This window comes from Felis catus, chromosome F2 (assembly GCF_018350175.1).
Source record: "Felis catus isolate Fca126 chromosome F2, F.catus_Fca126_mat1.0, whole genome shotgun sequence".
NCBI lineage: Eukaryota > Metazoa > Chordata > Mammalia > Carnivora > Felidae > Felis > Felis catus.
Window position 1 is genome coordinate 34,682,072 of NC_058385.1, and position 23,188 is coordinate 34,705,259.

Below are 23,188 nucleotides of genomic sequence, written 5' to 3' on the forward strand. Positions count from 1 at the left end.
CCTTCTCTTAGATACCAAATCCCCAGAGTTTTTTGGATGTTTTCTTTTGAGGAACTGGTACACACCAGGGGTCTGGGAGAGGGCATGTTTTAGCATACCTGTATATATGTTTTGGGTTTAGGTTTAGAAAAAGAATATAGGATTACAAATACAGCCATAGACATGAAAATGAATATTTTTTTAGAATAAGAAAATAAATTATAAAAAATTAATGATGGCATGGCAATTCAGGTCCTTTTTCCTAATGAGATTTCTTTATGGAGTTTATCAGAAATATATACATTGAATTCTTTCAGAATTACAAAGCTTTTAATTGATTTTAACAAATTGGGAAGAGATATAAGACAAATGTATTCCTTCATATTTATTTATTCTTTATCTGCTAGATGTTAAAAATGACCAATGAAATATTCTTCCCCTAGAATTAAAAAAGAAAGGCTGAGAATTAAATGACTCAAGGATTGAAATTTTTATACATGAAACCTACCAAGGGTTTGATTATAGATATATAGCTACATATCTATCTCTATCTCTATCTCTATCTCTATCTCTATCTCTATCTCTATCTCTATCTGTACCTCTACCTCTACCTCTACCTCTACCTCTGTCTATATTTATATATCTTCCTTATAGTTGTGCTTCCTTTGGCCCAGGATGGGAAGATGGAGGGGAGGCTGCTACTCTCCACCACTTCCCATGTGCCTCTACCCTGTACTCAATCCCAGTTGTTGAAGCTGCTCCTGTCCCCTACTGGGCATATGAGAGCTCTTGTTACTGGATTTTATACCTTGTACCAGTGTGTGGTAGCTGCTCTCCATATGCATGTGGTCAGTCACTTGGTGTTTGTCTGATATTTCTTCTCTCAGAATAGATACAGTATGTTGGTATATTATTCTGGAATTTTTTTTATCACAAGTAAAAGAAAATTTAGTAACAAAGAGGGATGATGTCACTTTGATATAACATCTAAATTCTTAGATGTAGGATTTTTTATCCCTAGTAGACTACATATGTTCCATAAGGGCAGGAGATTTACCTTATTGCTTCCTACCCCTAGACATTTGTCATAGAGGTCAATGTTTTGAACTGAATTACACTCTTATGTTCAGTATAAATAACTATCTTCTTCATGCCTAAAATATATATACATATATGGGTTTTCTACCTGTGTTGATTAGGAGGATAGGTACATATTTATAGTGTGTAATTTTTATTTATTTATTTTTTTAGTATTGTCTAGAGAGCTAATAATTTTTAAACATTTTTTAAAGCAACTGTTGGTTTGACATTCCAATTTTCTTCCTGAACTGTATGCTTTGAGGATTGTTTTCCTTATCAAAGTACTTTATGATCAGTCAGCTCTTTTGTTTAAAGTTAAATTTACTTGGTTATAAACAGAGTAGTATGGTTTAAAAGGAAATATATGTTCTCCTAAGTTTCAGACAAACAAACAAACATGAGGCTACATGTTTGCAACCGCATTTTCTTATGTGACCAATTCTTGTAATTTCAGGGAAAAACCTTTAAACATGTCTGAATTGGAAATATAAGACACAAAGTTATGATGCATATGCATTTGTGCATTTGTATAAGAATAGTGTTAATCAGACAATTAGCTTTGTGACTGGGATATAGAGTTTAATATTTATTAGTGATTAATATTACTAATATATAGCCATTTAGTCTCAAATATGGATGTAGTTATACTAACTATATACTTTTTACACTTATGGAGATTATAACTCATAAATAGGTTTTAGCCTAAAGTTCATTATTTTTTTAAAAATATTTATTTTTGAGAGAGAGACAGACAGACAGACAGAGCACAAGTGGGGGAGGGGCAGAGAGAGAGGGAGACACAGAATCTGAAGCAGGCTCTAGGCACTGAGCTGTCAGCACAGAGCCTGACGTGGGGCTCAAACACATGAAATGTGAGATCATGACCTGAGCCGAAGTTGGATGCCTAACAGACTGAGCCACGCAGGCACCCCCAGCCCAAAGTTCATTTTTAAGTTGACTACCTAGCATTCGTCATTTCCCCGTAGACACAATATTATAGAGTCAGAGGATTGTAGAACAGAAAGTTAAGTCAGAAATCATCTGGTGGAAATTCCTTAACATACAGGTGATTAATTTTGCCTAATTTTCCCAAACTGTATCTTTTAATTTCATGCTTTAATAATAAAAAGGATGAATATTATACCATTAAAATTATAGTCATCAATAAAAATACAAAAAACTGACATTTAATAATTGTTTCTTTCTTATTGCTTCAGGTTAAGGTAAAGTACATTAAATTAATGGAGAATTAGAAGTTGATAGAGACAATACAAATTATTTTAAAGCAGCTCCTGGACAAGGTTAAGGCTTTTAGAGTCTATTGATAATGGCTAGTTCTTCATTATAACTATTTTCATTTCAAAATATATTATCTTTCTTTTTCTTAGTGAGGGTGTTTTACTAATACATAATAATATGTTGACATACTAGACATAACCATATTTTTTGACATAAAATGAAGATATGAAGAGTTAGGCAATTTTTATTTTTAAGGAATTAAAGTGTGGATAAGAAAGGAGACAAAAAGAACTTTGAAAATATGGTTTATGATAGATAAAGGAAATTAACCAAGCTGCGATTTCACAAACATTTATCAGGAATGAAATCAATTTTTATTTTGAACAGTTTCTACTGTTCAAATGACCACAATTTGCACTGTCAATCCAGTGGTGGCAGAAAAGGTAGGCAGAGATAGACTGAATCTTGCATTTATTTTATAGGCTGTGAACACCTTGGAAGCTTGTAATTCAGGGTGTACTTATTAATGTTATTTTACCCAAAGTGCATGTGCTTATCTTCAACTGTCTAGAGCAAGATTCTCTACCTGAGGCATTACCTTTCCCAGGGGCATATAAACGTGGACTGGGAGATGACACTTATAATAAATGGGTAGGAACTAGGCATTGTAAACAGTGTAGTGTGCAGTAAAATCCTGCACATTGTTCTATCCAAATGTCAATAACCCTCTGTGATGTTGTATTTTATAATAAATATATATTTGGTCTGGTTTCTGGCAGGGAGCTCCTAAAACTGTTGAAATTTCCTAAATGATAGGGTGATAAAGGTGTCTGTTGTTATGTTAATGAGGTGGTAGTTGAGGCCACCAAGGGATTGGTTTTGAAGGAAGACCAACCACGTGTTTAAAAAGTTCAAACTTTCAGTCCCACCCCATGACCTCCTGGGAGGGGCTAGAGTTTGAATCAATTGTTAATGGCCAGTGATTTAATCAGTCATGACTATGTAATGAAGCTTCCATAAAAACCCAGAAGCATGGGGTTTGGGGAGCTTCTGGGTTGGTTAACATGTGGTGGTGCTGATTAAATGCTGTGCCTGGAGAGGGTATGGAAGCCTTGTACCCCTTACCATATATCTTGCCCAATGCATTTGTTCCATCTGGATGTTCATCTGAATCCTTTATCACAGACTTTTATAATAATCCAATAAACATAAGTACAGTTGATCCTTGAACAACACAGGTTTGAGCTGCATGGGAAAACTTATGTGGTTTTTCTTCAAGTTTTATTTAAATTCTAGTTAGTTCATATATAGTGTAATATTAGTTTCAGATGTAGAATTTAGTGATTCATCACTTACATACAACACCCAGTGCTCATCATAACACATGCCCTCCTTAATACCCATCACTATTTAACCCATCCTTCAACCACTTCCCCTCTAGTAACCCTCAATTTGTTCTCTATAGTTGTGTCTGTTTCCTGGTTTGCCTGTCTCTATTTTTCCCCCTTATGTTCATCAGTTTTGTTTCTTAAACTCATCTGAATGAGATCATACAGCTTTTGTCTTTTCTGATTTATTTCACTTAGCATAATACTCTAGCTCCATCCATGTTGTTGCAAATGGCAAAATTTCATTCTTTTTGATGGATATATATTCCATTATATATATATATTTTTACCACATCTTCTTTATCCATTCATCAGTTGATGGACTCTTGGGCTCTTTCCATAATTTGCCTATTGTTGATAATCCTGCTATAAACATCAGGGTGCATGTGCCCCTTCAAATCATGATGTTTGTATCCTTTGGGTAAATATCTAGTAGTGTAATTGCTGTATTGGAGGGTAGTTCTATTTTTAACTCTTTGAGAACCTCCATACTCTTTTTAGAGTGGCTGCACTAGTTTGCATTTCCACCAACAGTGTAAGGTGTTCCCCTTTCTTTGCATCCTTGCCAACACCTGTTGTTTCCTATGTTGTTCATTTTAGCCATTGTGACAGGTGTGAGGTAATAATTCATTGTAGTTTTGATTTGCATTTGATGATGAATGATGTTAAGCATCTTTTCAAGTGTCTATTAGCCATCTATATGTCTTCTTTGGAAAAATGTCTATTTATATCTTCTGTCCATTTTTAACTGGATTATTAATATTTTGTGTGTTGAGTTTTATAAGTTCTTTATATATTTTGGATACTAACCCTTTATCAGATATGTCATTTGCAAATATATTCTCCCATTCTGAAAGTTTTCTTTTAGCTTTATTTGATAATTTCCTTTACTGTGCAGAAGTTTTTTTTTATCATGATAAAGGTCCAATAGTTTATTCTTGCTTTTGTTTCCCTTGCCTCAGGAGATGTATCTAGTAAGTTGCTATGGCTGGTGTCAAAGTAGTTACTACCTGTGTTATCCCCTAGGATTTTTTTTTGGTTTCCCATCTTACATTTAGGTCTTTCATCTATTTTGAATTTATTTTTGTGTATGTTATAAGAAAATAGTCCAATTGCATTATTTTGCCTGTTGATGTCCAGTTTGCCCAACACCATTTGTTGAAGAGACATTCTTTTTCCCATTGGATATTCTTTCCTGCTTTGTCAAAGATTAGTTAACCATATAATAGTGGGTCCATTTCTGGTTTTCAATTCTGTTCCATTGATTTATGTGTCTGTTTTTGTGCCAGTACCATACTGTTTTGATGACTACAGCTTCATAATATAACTTGAAGTGTGGAATTGTGATGCCTCCAGCTTTGCTTTCCTTTTTCAAGATTACTTTGGCTATTTAGGGTCTTTTGTGGTTCCATAACATTTTAGGATAGTTAGTTCTAGCTCTGTGAAAAATGCTGTTGGTATTTTGATACAGGTTGCGTTAAATGTGTGTATTGCTTCCAATAGTATAGACATCTTAGCAATATTTGTTGTTCCACTCCATGAACATGGAATATTATTCCATTTCTTTGTGTCATCTTCAATTCCTTTCATCAGTGTTATATTGTTTTTAGAGTACAGACATTTTACCTCTTTGGTGAGATTTATTCCTAGGTATCTTATGGGTTTTGGTGAAGTTGTAAAAGGAGTTGATTCCTTTATTTCTCTTTCTGCTTCTTTGTTATTAGTGTATAGAAATGCAATAGATTTATGTATGTTGATTTTGTATCTTGTGACTTTTCTGAATTCATGTATCAATTCTAGCAATTTTTTGGTGGGGTCTTTTGGGTTTTCATATAGAGTATCACGTCATTTGCAAATAGTGAAAGCTTGGGTTCTTTCTTGCTGATTTGGATGGATACCTTTTAATTCTTTTTTGTTGTCTGATTGTGGAGGCTAGGACCTCCAGTACTATGTTAAATAACAATGGTGAGAGTGGACATCTTTGTCTTGTTCTGACTGTAGAGGAAAAGCTCTCAGTTTTTTCCCATTGAGGATGTTATTGGCTGTGGGTTTTTTGCATATAGCTTTTATGACATTGACATATGTTCTCTCTGTCCCTACTTTGTGGATATTTTATCATGAATGGATGTTGTACTTTGTCAAATGCTTTTTATGCATCTATTGAGAGGATCATATGGTTCTTACCTTTCTTTTATTAATGTGATGTATCATGTTGATTGTTTTATGAATATTGAACCACCCTTACAGCCCAGGAATAAGTTGCACTTGATCATGATGAATGATTCTTTAATGGACAGTTGGATTCAATTTGTTGGTATTTAATTGGGAAGTTTTGCATCCATATTCATCAAGGATATTGACCTGTAGTTCCCTTTTTTAGTGGAGTCTTTGGTTTTGGAATCAGGGCAATGCTGGCCGCATAGAATAAGTTTGGAAGTTTTCCTTACATTTCTGTTTCTTGGAACAGTTTGAGAAGAATAGGTATTAACTCATTAAATGTTTGATAGAATTCGTCTGGGAAGCCATCTGGCCTTGGACTTTTATTTGTTGGGAGATTTTTTATTGTGATTCAATTTCTTTTCTGTTTATCGATCTGTTCAAGTTTTCTATTTCTTCTTGCTTCAGTTTTGGTAGTGTATATGTTTCTAGGAATGTATCCATTTCTTCCAGATTGTCCACTTTGTTCTACCTGTGTTCTTCTCCTGTGAAATTTTTCATAATATTTTGTTATAATTGTGTGTATTTCTGTAGTATTGGTTGTTATTTCTCCTCTCTTATTTGTGATTTTACTTGTTTGGGTCCTTTCTGGGTAGAGGTTTATAAATTTTATTAATTTTTTCAAAGAACCAGCATCTGGTTTCATTGATCTGTTTTTTTTTTGTTGTTGTTTTTTGTTTAGTTCCTATATCATTGATTTCTGCTCTAATCTTTATTATTTCCTTTCTGCTGACTTTAGGCTTCATTTATTGTTCTTTTTCTAGCTCCTTTAGGTGTAATGTTAGGTTGTTTATTTGAGATTTTTCTTGCTTCTTGAAGTGGATCTGTATTGCTATATACTTCCCTCTTCTGGCTGCTTTTGCTGTATCACAGAGGTTTGGACTTGTGTTTTCATTTTTATTTGTTACCATGTATTTTAAATTTCTTCTTTAATTTCCTGGGTCACCCATTCTTTAGTAGCATGTTGTTTAACATCCATGTATTTGTGATTTTTCCAAATTTTTTCTTGTGGTTGATTTCAAGTTTCATTGCATTGTGGTCTGAAAAGATACATGGTATGATCTCAATCTTTTTATACTTGTTGAGGGTTGATATGTGACCTAGTATGGGATTTATTCTGGAGAATGTCCCCTGTGCTGCTTTAGGATGAAATTTTCTGAATATATCTGTTAAGTCCATCTGGTCCAGTGTTTCCTTGTTGATTTTCTGCTTAGATGATCTATCCATTGCTGTAAGTGGGGCATTAAATTCCCAATGACTATTGCATTATTATCAACTAATTCCTTTATGCTTGTCATAAATTGTTTTATATATTTGGGTGCTTCGATGTGGGGGGCAAAGATATTTACAATTGTTAGATCTTGCTGGATAGTATTCTTTATTATGATGTACTGCCATTCTTCATCTTTTGTTACAGTCTTTGGTTTCAAATCTAGTTAGTCTGATATAAGTATTACTCTGGTTCCTTTTGATGTCTATTTGCATGGTAAATCTGTCTTCATCCCCTCTTTGAATCTATAGGTGTCTTAGGCCTAAATTAGTCTCTTGTAGCACATACATGGGTCTTTTTTGCTTGTTTGTTTGTTTGGTTTTTATCCATTCTAACACCCTGTGTCTTTTGATTGGAGCATTTGGTCCATTTACATTGAGTAATTATTGATAGAGATGTATTTAGTGACATTTTATTACTTGTTTTGTCATTGTATCTGGAGATTTTCTGTTTCTTTGTAGTGTTTGTCACTTTTTGTCTTTCCTTTCCACTCAGAGTCTCCTTTAATATTTCTTGCAGGGCTGGTTTAGTGGTCATGATCTCCTTTAGTTTTTGTTTGGGAAACTCTTTATCTCTCCTTCTATTCTGAGTGATAGCCTTGCTGGATAGAATATTCTTGGCTGTATATTTTTCCCATTCAACACGTTGAATATATCATGCCTCTCCCTTCTGACCTACCATGTTTCTGTGGAGAGTTATGCAGCTAGTCTTATGGGTCTTCCCTTATAAGTTAGGTACTTATTTTGGGTGCTTTTTCTCCAGCAGTAGGGCAGCGTCCTCATGTCTCTATCCCAGCCAAGCCCACCTACCTCTAAAACTCCACTCTTTGAGCCTTGCTGGTTGGAAAAACTCATGAAAATCAGCTCCTCTCATTTTCCCAGCCAATGTTTTTGGGAAAGTGTTCTCCTTGTCCATATCCCTGTGTGCTCTACTATCTCTTACCTTTCTCTATGACCAGGGCTCCCTCCTCTCCTCAGTACCATGATCTATTTGTTCCTGAAACCATGTCTTGCCACTTCCTACCTTTGTCAGTATGGCCTCTTCTCTCCCTCTAGTTGTGCAGTTTGTTCTGTCAGTTCTCAAGTCAATTTCTTGGGTATTCAGAATGATTTGATAGTTATCTAGCTGTGTTTAAGGGAGGAGGCAAGCCTAGGGTACTCTTACTACACTGCCATCTTAGCTCCTTCTACTTATGTGCATTTTTTTCTGATAAATATAGTACAGTACTGTAAATGTATTTTCCTTATTATTTCCTTTCTTTTCTCTAGCTTATTTTATTGTAAAAAGACAGTTTATAATACATATAACATACAAAATATGTATTGATTGACAGTTTTGTTATCAGCAAGGCTTCTGGTAAAGAGTAGCCTATTAGTAGTTAAGTTTTGGGGGAGTCAAAAGTTTTATGTGGATTTTCAACTGCGTGAGAGAGATTTGGATGGTGGGGGGAGTTGGTCCCCCTAACCCTGTTGTAAGCTTCTATAGGAAATTAGCCAAACCTGAACTTAGAGAGAGTCACAGGAACCTGCCATTGTAGCCAAATTGGACAGAATTGTGGGTAACCTGGGGATCTTCTACACGTGATTGGCATCTGAAGTGAGATGGGATCAGTTGTGGGACTGAACCCTTAACTTATGGGATCTGAGATCTCCAGGTACTGTTAGTACTAAGTTGAATTCTCAGACACTCTGCTGGAGTCCCCAAAGTTGCTTGGTATTGTGCGGGAAACCACCTTCCACCCCCCACATGCATTGGAGTTAGGTCCAGGAACTCACACATACATTGGAATTGGGTCCAGGAACCATAATCCCCTTAGTCTCCCATTTCTCACCCACTTAAGGAACTCTGGTCTAGAGAATGTTTCCTTAGATAAACTTCCTCAAGTTAAAGAAGTTGCTATAATCTCTAAGATGTCATTAATCCTCAAATTTCCCTACATCTTGATTTTTTTAAATTTTCTTTTAACTTTTATTATTATTTGAGAGATAGAGAAAGAGTGTGAGCAGGGGAGGGGCAGACAGAGAGGGAGACACAGAATCCAAAGCAGACTCCAGGCTCTGAGCTGCCAGAGCAGGGCCCAATGCAGGGCTCAAACTCACAAACCGTGAGATCATGACCTGAGCTGAAGTCAGAAGCTTCCCCAACTGAGCCACTGAGGCATCCCCTCTTCCCACATCTTGATTTAAGAAACAAATTCAAATTCTTATGAAAACCTGCTTCTCATCTCCATTCCTTATCAATATTATCACAATTAGACTCTAAACTACCAGAGTGAAACAACCTTAGGAGTTTGGTTCACCACTGCATTTTTTTTTTAATTTTTTAATTTTTTTTTCAACGTTTATTTACTTTTGGGACAGAGAGAGACAGAGCATGAACGGGGGAGGGGCAGAGAGAGAGGGAGACACAGAATCAGAAACAGGCTCCAGGCTCTGAGCCATCAGCCCTGAGCCTGACGCGGGGCTCGAACTCACGGACCGCGAGATCGTGACCTGGCTGAAGTCGGACGCTTAACCAGCTGCTCCACCCAGGCGCCCCTCACCACTGCATTTTTATTGACTATTTTGGTTCATGGCACGCAGTTGCATTCAAAACATATTTGCTGAATGTCTATCATTTACTCAGTAATCAAAGCATGCAAATCTTGCAGGCATGTTTTATTCACTTGTTTCTTTATTTCTCCATATGTTATACTTAGATTCTACTGTTCCTTTGTATTACTAATACTTGTTATTTACCTCTTATGTACTACTCAACTCTCACTCTTATTACCTGTCTCCAGGTCTACCACATTTCCAATTGGAGTTCCACTCTCAAATTTCTTCTTATCTTAATTTCTCATTGTGTACTACAAATTTCTCATTTATTTCATTCATATATTTTTAATATATCTCATTTTTTGAGTTTTATATTTACAGAAAAATTGAGTAGAAAGTAGAGTTTCCAAATGCCCTTTACTTCTCTCTCCTAGTTTCCCATATTATTAACATCGTGCTTAATAAGTATGGTATATTTCTTATAATTAATTAGTAAATATTGGTACATTATGGACTAAAGTCCATAATTACAATAAGGTTCACTGGGTTGTACATGGTAGGGTCTTTGACAGATTTTAAGGACATGTAATTATCATTACAGTATCATACAGAGTATTTTTTGCTCTAAACATCCCTTGTGTTCACCTATTCTTTCATCCTTCCCTAATCCATGGTAACCACTGATCTTTTTATTATTTCCATAGTTTTACCCTTTCTAGAATGCCATATACTTGGAAAAATACAGTGTGTAGCCTTTTCAAACTGATTTATTTCTCTTCACTGATGCATTTAATGTTCCTTCTTGTTTTTTCATGACATGATAGCTCATTTCCTTTTGACAGTGAAAAATATTCATTGTATGGATGTAATACAGTTTGTTTCTCTATTCAGTTGAAGAATGTTTTGGTTGCTTCCAAGTTTTAGCAATTATGAATAAAGCTGTTATAAATATTCATGTACAGGTGTGTGTGTGTGTGTGTGTGTGTGTGTGTGTGTGTGTGTGTGTGTGAATGTTAAGTTTTCAACTCACCTGGGTAAATACCAAAGAGCGCAGTTGCTGTATTATATGAGTATTGTTAGTTTTGTAAGAAACCACCAAACTGTCTTCCAAAGTGTCTATACCACTGTATTTCCATAGCAATGAATGAGAGCTCCTATTGCTTCACAACCTTGACAGGAGTTTGTGTTGTCAGGGTTCTGAATTTTAGCCATTGTAGTAAGTGTGTAGTGATTATCTTGTTATTTTAATTTGCATGTTTCTGATGACATATATGGAGAATCTTTTCATATGCTAATGTTCTTCTTTGTGAGGTGTCTGTTCATATCTTGTACCATTTTTAATAGGGTTCTTTGTTTTCTTATTGTTGATTTTTAAGGGTTATTTTTATATTTTGGATACCAATCCTTTATCAAATAGGTGTTTTGCAAATATTTTCTTCCAGCGTGTGTATTATTTCATTTACATGATAGTGTCTTTTTGCAAGCAGAAGTTTTAAATGCTAATAAAGTTTAACTTATTAATTTTTCTTTTCATGAATGATATTTTTGATGTGCAATCTAAGAAGCTATTGCCAAACCCAGGGTCACCTAGATTATTTTTCTATGTTATTTTCTACAAGTTTTATACTTATTTCACGTTTAGGTCTGTGATCCATTTTAGGTTAATTTTGTGAAGACTGTAAAGTCTGTGTCCCCCTGCACTTTTTTTTTCCAGATAGATGTCCAGTTACAGCATAATTAAAACATGTATATATCCTTGGGGCACCTGGGTGGCTCAGTTAAGCATCCAACTCTTGGTTTTGGCTCAGATCCTGATCTTGCGGTTTGTGAGATCAAGCCCCATGTCTGGCTTTGTGCTGAGTGTGGAACCTGCTTGAGATTTTCTCTCTCCCTCTCTCTCTGCCCATCCCCTGCTTGCATGCATGCTCTCTCCCTCTTAAAATAAATAAATAAACTTAAAAAAAGAAAAGAAAAAAGAATTACCCTGTCTGTATTGAACTGCCTTTGCTCCTTTGTCAAAGAGCATTTGATTGTATACATGTGGGTCTATTTTGAGGCTTGCTATTGTGTTTCATTGATCTTTTTGTCTACTCTTTTTGCCAATATTATTTCCCTGAATGTTTGGGAATTTCTACAAATATGTCTTCAAATTTAATTTCTTATTCAACTCTCTCTAGTTTGATCTTTAACATATTCATTGAGTTCTTCATTTTAATGATTATAATTTTAATTTTGAGAAGTTCTACCAAGTTCTCTTTTCAAATTTGCCTGGTCATTCGTGATAATCTTTTGTTACGGATCATGATTGTTATTCTACCTTTATTTCTACAAATATTTTATATTGTTCTATATTCTATATCTAACATACCAGGATTATAGTGTTTAACAGTATAAATCTAATGCTCCCTTCATGGTAACTTGTCTTTGCATATAAAATTTCTATGAAAGTTTTGCTTATTCTTAACATATAATAACATAAGACCTAAATTGTGGATAATTTCCCCCAGGGAGAATTTATAACTGTCTCTTCTTAGAACCAGAGTATACCAAGAAACTGGGATTACTTCATTCTCCTTCAAAAATTTTTCTCCAAAGCAAATTTCTCAAGCTGAGTTACCCTCTTTTTTCCTGGGTCAAGGTACATTTTTCTCTCAGCAGTGCTCTTTTCAGTGCCCTCCTCACAACCCTACCCCTTTGTCTGCTTCATGCTCACATCTTAGGTACCTATTCAACTCACTTTAATTTCTTTTTTTTTTCTTTTGCAATGTGATGGTTTTTGGAGATCTCAATATCTCAATTATTTTCTTCTTGTGAGACCAACAATGCAACAGAAAATTCTTTGTGCATGATATGTGCAACAACAGAGTTCTTCAGAGAATCAAGACTGCCATGATGTAGTAACTGAAGATTTTTCTTTCTAAGATGTGATGTTCTACACTATAAGATGAATGCCAGATATTTTCTCTTTAATAGTTCTCTTCCAATGATGTAAAAGATTCAGACTCATTGGCTAAGTCCTTTTCAATAAAGAAGTCTCTCTCATGGCTAGACAATTTTAGTTTTGACATTAACTTGAGAACTTCATATGTATTTGCTAAAGAAGGATTTAAAGTTGACTCAAATTCTTGTTCTTTTTTCACTGAAAATGGAGTTTATATATCTATATTTTTAATAAAATAAAAAATGTGTTACTATATGCTATATATTCTGTACTTAGATTTATATTAACAGTTATTATTTTTACATGGCTAATACATTATAAAAAATGGGCCATGGTTTTGCATTTATTTTTTCTAACTACTACAGTAATACTAAAGATAGGTAGTTCTTTTCTAGAAATAAATAAATGAGAAGATGAAATAGTTTGTAAAAGATAAACCACAACATCAGGTTACATGCTAATCAGATATTTGTTCTGAAAATAGGGTAAGTAAAATTTTTTGACAGATCAATATCCCTGTAAAAGGTTAGGTTCAGTCTTCAAGTCATATCTTTGCAGTTGGCTTTGTCAAAATAGATCTTTTAATTTTTCTTTAGGAACTTTATGAAAATAAAAAAGGGTTGATCTTTATGATTAATATATCTGCTAATCAATTATAGTGGCATGTGGAACTCCTTTGAAAAACTAATCAAATAATTTTGACGCCATGGAGTCACTCGTAATGAGCTTTATCCATAGATAAGAAAGATGATCAAATGAATTCATAACTAGAGACTACATTTCCAAAATATTTAAAATTAAGTCTGGAGAAAACTGAACTGCATGACACTTTATAGTGGCATTATCTAAAGACTGCTGATTGATTGATCTTTTCATTTATTAGCCAGGGCATTTTAAATACATTGGCCTTATTATGTAGCATTTTTCTTCTTTCTTTAATTTTGTAATAAAATAATAAAAGCCATTATATACAAGGTAATATATAATAAAATAAATATATACATTATATATAATGTATAATAGTATATTATATCTATATTTTTATGTATATATATAAAAGGAACTTAATTATTATCAAATTGTACCTCTGCTTTCTTCTAGTTTGCAAGGATAACATTCACATTTTTTCAATTTTCATCACATAAATGAATAGATGCTACAATACTTATAAGACAAATTTAGGAAGAAAAAATCTATGAGTGGTTGAATAGATCCAACCTTTATGGCTCGTTTTAACTAATTTACAATAAAAAATGTAAACTGCCTTAGGGAAGCCACATAAATATAATTAATCATAAGTATTTTATGAAAAGTATATTATGTTCCCAGACTTGTAAACAAAACTGAATGGGATACAGAAGATATAACTAGTTAGGGAAATCTAGCCTTTATAGACAAACCCTAAATCTCAGTGGTATAACACAACAGAAATTTTTTCTTTCTCACATCAAGCCCTATAGGGTTATATTTGATTGGTAGGCTGTTCTGGTTTAGGAACTCAGGCCTCTTTCAAACTTTTGTTCTTTCATCTTTGTGGTTTTCAAGTTTAACCTGCTAATTTGCTTCAAGCTGGAAAGGAAAAAGATATAGAGAATCTTTTATAGAAGGGTTTTTTGGTGAGATTGGGGGCAGATTTCGATGGGCCTGGTCTGGAAATGGTGCACATCACTCCCACCCTCTCTTCCATGTTCCTTTGGCTAGAACTTAGCCATGTGACTGTATCTAAGTGCAAAAGAAGTTGGGAAATGTAGGTTAGCCCTGTACCCAGGAAGAAAGGGACATGGTTTGTTGTAGCATAGGGAAGTTTTTAAGATAGATATAAAATAATTGAATATTAAACATTGAATTATTATTATTTAGACATGTATCTATCATTCAGTACATAAGCAAGTAAAGCATATAAAGCTTAAATGACTTTAATACTTTCAATACCTTAATACTTTTTACTTGATATAAACTAGAAAATTTAGTACACAAACAAAGGTCATTTTGATCCCAAGACTAGGGTTCTTTTATTTCTTTTCTTTTTTTTTAACATTTATTCATTTTTTGAGAGTGAGAGAGACAGAGCATGAGCAGGGGAGGGGCAGAGAGAGAGGGAAACACAGAATCTGAAGCAGGCTCCAGGCTCTGAGCTGTCAGTGCAGGGCCTGACGTGGGGCTCGAACTCATGGACCGCGAGATCATGTCCTGAGCTGAAGTCAGATGCTCAACCAACTGAGCCACCCAGGTGCCCCATAGGGTTCTTTTATTTCTTATTGTAGGCACAGTCTAGTAGAGGAGGCAAAAAGTAACTACTTGTCATGCAGTTAGGGAACCCTGCCAAGGCCATTAACTGGTACCCCTGTCCCCTGGCCTGGGATAGTGTAATTCATGTAGAACTAAAATATTATTTTGATTGATTCACACAGTAATTTAAAATTTTTCTAAAGTATGTTACAGTCTTATTCTGCTTAGGCTGACATAATACTGTAGGTTGTCTTAAATAACAGAAATTTATTTCTCACAGATCTAGAAGACGGGAAGTCCAAGATCAAGGTGCCAGTTGTTTCATTTCTGACTAGAGCTGTCTTCCTAGCGTGCAGATAGCTGCCTTTTTGTCGTGTCCTCTTATGGCCTTTACTTGGTGTGTGCATGTGGAGAGAGATCTTTCTCTCTTCCCCTTCTTACAAGACCACCAGTCCTAACAGATTAGGTCCCTGCCCTCAAGATCTCATATAACTTTAATTACCTCCTAATAGCTTTATCTCCAGTTACAGCCACATTGGCAGATAGGGCTTCAACATATGAATATGGGGGAGGGGGAGGAACACAATTCAATCTACAGCAGTTGCTAATATTTAAAAATAAAAATTTCTCATGAGAGTTCAAATTTCTGGTTTATGTAAAAATTTTAAAAAATGAAAACCTGTAGGATCTGGCCATTTTAGACTTCTCTAAAGACATGACAGATGAGAGAGAGAGAGAGAGAGAGAGAGAGAGAGAGAGAGAGAGAGAGAGAGGTTGTGGCTTTCTCTTTGTGGGCATTATTTCCAGTTTGGCACATACCCCACCTTTTAATACCTACTTGGCTATTGTAAGCATCCTGAAAGTGCTCTAGAGTTCTGGTGTGTAAATCTATAGGTTTTGTATGTATTTCCCCTTCATCTGAGGAAACTGGGGTTTCTCTGCAGGTGAGTTTCCTTGCAGGTGAGCTTCAATAAAGTAGAGAATTTTGTCCAAAGAGTGCTTACTCATAGCTTAGGAAATTATGTGGACAGTTTTCAAGTGTCAAATAGTTATTTGGATCCATGGTCTACTTTTTAACTCTGCCATAATTCTTAATCTTTCTGTATCCCTGGATTTCTAATTATATTTATACCATTTCTCCTAATCTACTTCTCTTATGCGTATTTAGAGGCATTTATTTGCATACTTCACATAGTTTTAGACAATAATGCAACCTACTGAACACACAGAACTATATGTTTTTATTTCAAAAGAGACTCAGAATAGGCATATACTGCCAGATTACATTTTGTGATGTAGAGTATACATCATAGCAGCATAGAGCACTTAGGTCCTCATTTTGAAAATTATATCATGCCTAGTTCTAGCATTTGTCTTTTCCATTTCAACCTTCCACATTTTTCACTTCTTGAAGATACTAACTTGGAGACAGATCATAAACACTGGTCCATGTACATCAGCTACCACACCTTGAAAATTCCCAAGGATTAGATGAAGCAGGCAGTTCAGTCATAGACATGGAAAATGACAAGAGTGAAGGTCTTAGCATTTTGATGTAAGCTTCTTAGCCACTCCAAAGATGGTCTGTCCAGATCACAGATTGGAGTAAGGTTCCAAGTCTTATAGCATGGGCTCTAAGGAAAGAGGCCATAATTTTGTACTTCATGGGCCTCAATTTCTTTACCAAATGAGGATGATAGGAATATCAGCTGATATAGTTGTGTAAGGATAAATTATACGTTACATGTAAACTGCCTAGAATAGTGACTAGCACTTAGTATTAACTAACATGTTTTATTGTTTAGGGAGCAGTGTATCCAAAAAGTTAAGACAATGGGTTTTAAAGTCAATATAGTTTTCATTTGTACCCTGTGTCCTCCACTTACTAGTTATATGAATTAAGTTTGCAGTTTCTTTATGTGTAGAATGGGCAATAAAGAATAGCAACTTTATCAGGTTGTGTAAATATGTAATGAGACAAAAATAGTGTGAAGATTTTAGCCCAATTGTTTGGCCTATAACAAGCACCTAATGTTTTACAAGCAGATGTGTAAAATAGATGAATGTAGAATGTGAATTCTAAATTGGGGGAAAAAAGATCTTGGAGAAGCTTCTAATGATATGTGACTGGATTTAAAACATATTAGATTCTTGCTTCATGTATCTCTATAGTGTAAGATTAGGCATGAAAATGCTTAATGTCATATTAAATCAAATTCACTTTGCACTATTTGAGTTAATTAAGTTAAATTAACTTACATAACATTCTTAAAGTATGTAGTATTTGTTTTGTGTAAAGAATTAATATGGCATTTTAGGAAACTTTGGCCAGGAGAAAAAAAGCTGTTATAAATATTTTATAATGTGTTGCTATTATTTACACTGACAATGAAATAAAAGATTTCTCAAGTATTTTTATATTCATTGACATGAGGCAAATATTGATAAAGATGTTTGTCAGTGTTCGTTTTTAAGTATGATCATTTTTGATAATTATTGAAATAAGCTGTCAAGATGAATGCTTAGCATTTAAAAAAACTGATCAATTTTCATGGTGGTTGTCAATTGAAAATTGAATGAAGCAGATTTTCCAGAAACAAATGTCATTACCTGACACTGAATGATAATTTACTATATCCTGTGGATTATTGGCATTTTTATATTTGCAGTGGGTTGAAATCTGGCTACAAATAGGAATCCCCTGGAGAAGGATATTTAAAATAGGCCCATGAAGACATCTAGACTTGGAGATCTTTCTTCAGAAAGATAGGATAGAAAACCGTACTTCTAAAAAGCATCCCAGATGATTCTACTGATCGTGTGGATTGGGAAATGCTGATCTTTTGCTCTAACATATCTTCATTCCAGTTCTAAAAACAGTACATGAGATTTTCATAAATCATTGCAAAGATTCAGATAAATATACTTTTTGGTGATGTATATGTGACCTCTATGTGAATTATTTTGGAGGAATTTTAATTATGTGGCATATTTTATGTAAGGGCTTTAATCAATTACAGAAATAAAACTTTTAAGAAGGCTGAACTTAAAAATTAAATTTTTGACATTGACATTCCCATAAATCTAATATTCATAAAATATTTCTTACTGAGGCACACTATGAACAATTTTTATAGTGGATCTTTTTAAAGCACAGAATGTTTATGTTTCATATTTTTGTCATTTGTTTTTTTAGGCTAAATAATATAGACTTAAGTTCTATGTATTGAGTCAAAAATCTTTCCTTGGAAACTATTATCTTATGACACTTAAAATTTAATTTGTCTCTCTTATTTTTAAAGCCAGAGTTCTTACAGTATCCTGTCAGCTCACAATATGTTTATAAAGCAATATCCTAAAATATTCCTGAAGAAAAAAACCAGACTGCCTAAACTCTTCAAACAAGAGGAAAAAAGGTAATGATGTCTTCTTTTGGAAACAAGGTTGATGTGCATATGCATTAAAAAACAAATGGAGCTCAAATAATGAAAGTATTTAATCTGTTTCCAGCACTCCATGCTAGGGAGCAGCCAAGAAAATGAAGTTTGGTAGGGAAGAGTAAATTTACACAATGACTTTGGAGGAATTTTAATTATATGGTATGATGATTGGGACTAATAAGCGTATGTTGCTCCTTTAGTTTTATCATTAAAAAGAATAAGCAACTAGCCTTATATAATAAACATAATAAAAGAAAATGCTATTAGGAATGCGAAAGATAATACAATAAATGATACAAAGAAAACTAGGAAAATTATAAATTACGATAGAGTTATATAACTTGAGGCTAATTTGATAATCTAGATGTTATTGATTAATTTCTAAAAAAAGCGCTACTAAATTTATTCAAGGAGATAGAAATTAAAAATACAATATGGTATAAATAGAAATTTAAAAAGTACTCTTCAAAGGTATAATTTGGAGCAAAAAAGAACAAAAGCAAAAATTAAAAACCCATAGCCCAAGTGATATCACTAGAAGTTCCTTTCAAATGTCCAAGAAAAGCTAAAATTTCTGTGCAATTTAGTTTTTCCATAGTGTAAAAAATAAAAAGTAGTTTGTGATTTTGCCTTGTATCCATAACTCTGATATCAAAATTTAGCAAGAATAAAAGCCCCTGTGTGGTTTGGTTGGTTGAGCATGCCAAACTTGACTTAGGCTCAGGTCATGATCTCGCAGTTCATGGAATAGAGCCCCACATGGGGCTCTGTGCTGACAGTGCAGAAGTTCTCTCCCCTGACAATGCAGACAGTGCCTGCTTGGAATTCTCTCTCTCCCTCTCTGTCTCTGCCCCTCCCCAGCTCACATGCATGCACTTTCTCTCTCTCTCAAAAAAAAATAAACATCTAAAAATTTTTAACAAAAGTAACGTAAATAAGAAATACTAATTTTAATTATTATCATGTAGGGAAATATACATAATGAAATATTAGCAAGTGAAATAATGTAATAGTGTATTAGATGTGTACATCATGGTTATATTGGTTTCATCTCATGAACTTAAAGAAAGTTCATCATTAGAAAATCTATTATTACAATTTTATACTACTAGTAGTTCAAGAAGAAATGTTGAAAAGGTATTTGATGTAATTCAATATGTCTCATAGTAAAATTAAAATCATGCTTTTACTTGTAATTTGTGCAGTATGTGACTATTAAAAACTACAAAACATTTATATTTTAAGCCAGAAAGAAACTTCTCTAAAGTAGCAATAAAAATACCTTAAATGGAATTAAAATTACATTCATGAAATATATTAAATTATGAATCTCTAAGCTTAGCTTACACTGGCCCTTGGTAATGTGATGAATCCACATAAGCTTGGATGGTGGGACTAGAGCTCAGGTAATTCAGAGAAGCTTTTGGCAGAAAATAATTGATGAGAAAACATGAATCTTAGCAAACACTAAATACCAACACTATTAAAATTATTCATGAATAACATTTACCCATTATCATTGCCATATTCAACACTCTGTCATTCACTTAATGTAAATGTCATGTGACAGATACAATAGCAAGGCTTTGAAGAATGACATGAGCCTTGTTTGGGACATCTGGTGAGAATTCCTTTTGTCAGGGCATTTGCTAAATATCGAAGTGCAAGGAGAGTAGAAGAAATGCTTCATATAACCATTAACTCCACTTGGAGCAGTGCCCCATAAATGAAAATAAATGGAAGACCTGGCTGGAACATAGATCAAAGATGACTCAGAACTATGACAGTTGTCTAAGTTTATTTTATTTATGAATCAACTAGAGAGAAGGTAATTTTTTGACATATTGACAGGTATTAGATATCAAATCTGCAATATTTCTTTTTAAAAAGCACTGAATTTTGACTCACACAACTTGGATCTGAGTTTGTTTTGTCCAAGTGTAACAGCATGACTTGGGAATAGCCTCTGAACATTGCTCTGTTTTTACCTCGGTAAAGAAGATAATATTAATATCCCACATTAATAGCTCATTTCAGAGTTATGAGTGGAAAGAACTTTTAAATTGTACTAGCTTTTATTATTATCATGGACTATAGATATAGGCAGTGAGGATGTTTTGTATAGATGTATAACATCTGTCAAGAAATTCTGCCGCTTTTCAAATAGGTTAATCAACAACAGCAACAATACAAATTAATACATATAATAGTAACAGTAACAAATTGCTGCATCTTCGCTTAAACAAATTTAATATTCACCCTTTTAAACAAGAAATGACAGACTTAAATTATTTTTTAATTGAAGTATAGTTGATGCACAATGTTACAATAGTTTTAGATGTACAACATATTCAGTAACTGTACATTTTACTATGCTCACCACAAGTGTAGCTACCATCTGTCATCATACAATGCTATTACAGTACCATTGACCACATTCCCTATGCTATACCTTTCATCCCCTTCCCTTATTCATTCCATAACTGGAAGCCTGTATGTCCCATTCTCCTTCACCCATTTTGCCCACCTCCCACCCACATACCCTCTGGAAGTCACCAGTTTGCTCTCTGTGTTTATGGGTCTCTTTTGCTTGTTTATTCATTTGTTTTGTTGTTTACATTCCATATATAAATGAAATCATATGATATTTGTCTTTCTATGTCTGATTTATTTCACTTGACAAAATACCTTCTGGGGTGGTTCATGTTGTTGAAAATGGCAAGATCTCATTCTTTTTTTATGGCTAATATTCATTCCATTGTATATATACCACATCTTCTTCATGCATTCGATAGATGGACACTTTGGGTTGCTTCTGTATCTTGGTTGTTATAAATAATGCTGCAATAAACTTAGGGGTGCATATATCTTTTGAATTAATGTTTTTGTTTCTTTGGGTAAATACCCAGTAGTGGAATTACTGAATTGTATGGTATTTCTATTTTCAGTTTTTCAAGGAAACTCCATACTGTTTTTCACAGCAGCTGTACCAATTTATGTCCCCATCAACAGTGCATGAAGGTTCTTTTTTCTCTACATCCTCCTTAACAGTTATTTCTTGGAGAAGACAGACTTTTAATCAGTACGCCTTTATATCAGTTCATTTCTGGAGGAAAAGAAGGTTTAAGGAAATGATAGTAATTGAGAAAACTATTCCACAGAATTGTGGAAATCTATGTTGAAGATATATTTATTAAATAAGCAACTTTTTGGGGGGAGAGTACGAACTCAAGTATTATAAGGAAGCTTGTATTCTTATTTGACTTTTATAAATCATTTGACTTACTTTTTTGGATAGTAAGCCTAGAGGCAATTTGATTTTTTCTTTTAGAGAATGAATAAAAATGACTAAACTGCAGCTTTTCTATTGGGACATTTTACTCCGCATTTTTAACCATTTATTCATTTGTCTGTGGGCTTATTGTTAAACTGCAAAGTTGTGTATGGGCTTTGGCTATAATATACTTGTCTCATTAAATTTAGCAGCAATCAATCACATGTTGCACTTAATATTCAGGGTGTGGCGTTTTAGACTCTCTTGATATATTTTTACTCAGGACATTTTAATGAAGTCCAATATGTATCTATTATCCTAAAAGATTTAATTCTAATTAAGCATTGGATCAAAAAAGGACGAAGAGACGGGAGTAACTTGCTCTGTTTAGAAGGAGTTTCTAGGTTTATAACTTATAACAGATTATAACAGGTTTATAACCAGGTAATGGTAATGTTTAGCAAAACCATCTTAACCTAGCTTGTGTTATATAACTTAAAACTGAATAAACCTGGTAAGAGTAAAAGGATGTTGGCAATGTGCTATACTGTGCTTCCTGTCCACCAGCCCTGGGGTCTCACTAAGAGTATCCTTCAATGTGCTAAAGGCATCCTGACTGGAAGGGTCTTCTGGGATATTTCTCATGGTTCCAGAAGTCAGTATGCTCAGTTGTCCAAATTACCTATTTCTCCAAAAGCTGTCAAAACATGTTTTGTGCAAAGATTTGATGCTTCAGTTTGGACTTCAGATTCCAAAGAGATTAGGACATTTCAGCTGCTTGAATTGAAGCTCAAAATTTTACTTCTACATCTAAAAGCAGCAGTAACATGTACCTTTGATCTGGGTTAAAATGATGTGGAACTTCTCTGAAATATATATATTTTTTTCCGAAACACATTTTAAAATAATTATTAGGTATAGTACACATTGTATCTTGATGGATTACAAATTCTCTCTAAAAGTGTAAGTGCAGAAAATGCTGGAAAATAAAGATGAATATTTGGAGTTGAAGCAACTAAAAACCTAGAGAAAATGGATTCTGATAGACTGACTTTAAAAAAATCTCTGCAAAATTACTTTCTTAGCTTGTGTTCTTTCGAGATTTGGACTCAATTTCATTCTCTAGCATTGTGAAAATTACCCATGTGCTATAGCTACAGCTAAGTAGTGCTTATTTCATGCTAGCTTGAATCTGACCTCAGGGTAATTAACCACAGGGTATTTGAAAACTATGTATTTAATGTTAGACCAAAGGAAACTATCCTTTTCGTGATTATAAAACCTTTATTTTGTCTGAAGTTCTGAAGTCTATTGAATGAGATGCTCTTTGTGTTTTTTTTTAAAGTCAGAACTGTAATAATTCTGTTTTACTATTTTTCCCTAAAAATAAATGCAAAAATTTACATCATCTAGGAAGAAACCTTATAATAATGCTTTATCATTTTTTTATTCATTTAAATCATATGTACTGAGTACTGACCGTGTTAAGTGCAAGTCTCGCAGGGTCTCATATTCAGAAGGTATGGCTCTGACAGGCACTAAGAGGTAATAAATAAAGTGTAATAAGTGTCAGTGGTGACAAAGTGCGGGGTGG

General features: G+C 34.0%; 1 protein-coding gene across 10 annotated transcripts in view; it reads left to right on the plus strand.

Annotated features, from left to right (window-relative positions):
* Positions 1-23,188, plus strand: part of CNBD1 (cyclic nucleotide binding domain containing 1) — a 490,155-nt gene that overhangs the window by 57,566 nt on the left and 409,401 nt on the right. For 9 of the 10 annotated variants that reach the window (XM_045050105.1, XM_045050106.1, XM_045050103.1 and 6 more), the window contains exon 3: positions 18,183-18,296. In XM_045050105.1, the coding sequence (XP_044906040.1) occupies positions 18,183-18,296 (114 nt within the window). The remainder of the gene's footprint in view (positions 1-18,182; positions 18,297-23,188) is intronic. The other variant, XM_045050107.1, reaches the window with a different exon arrangement.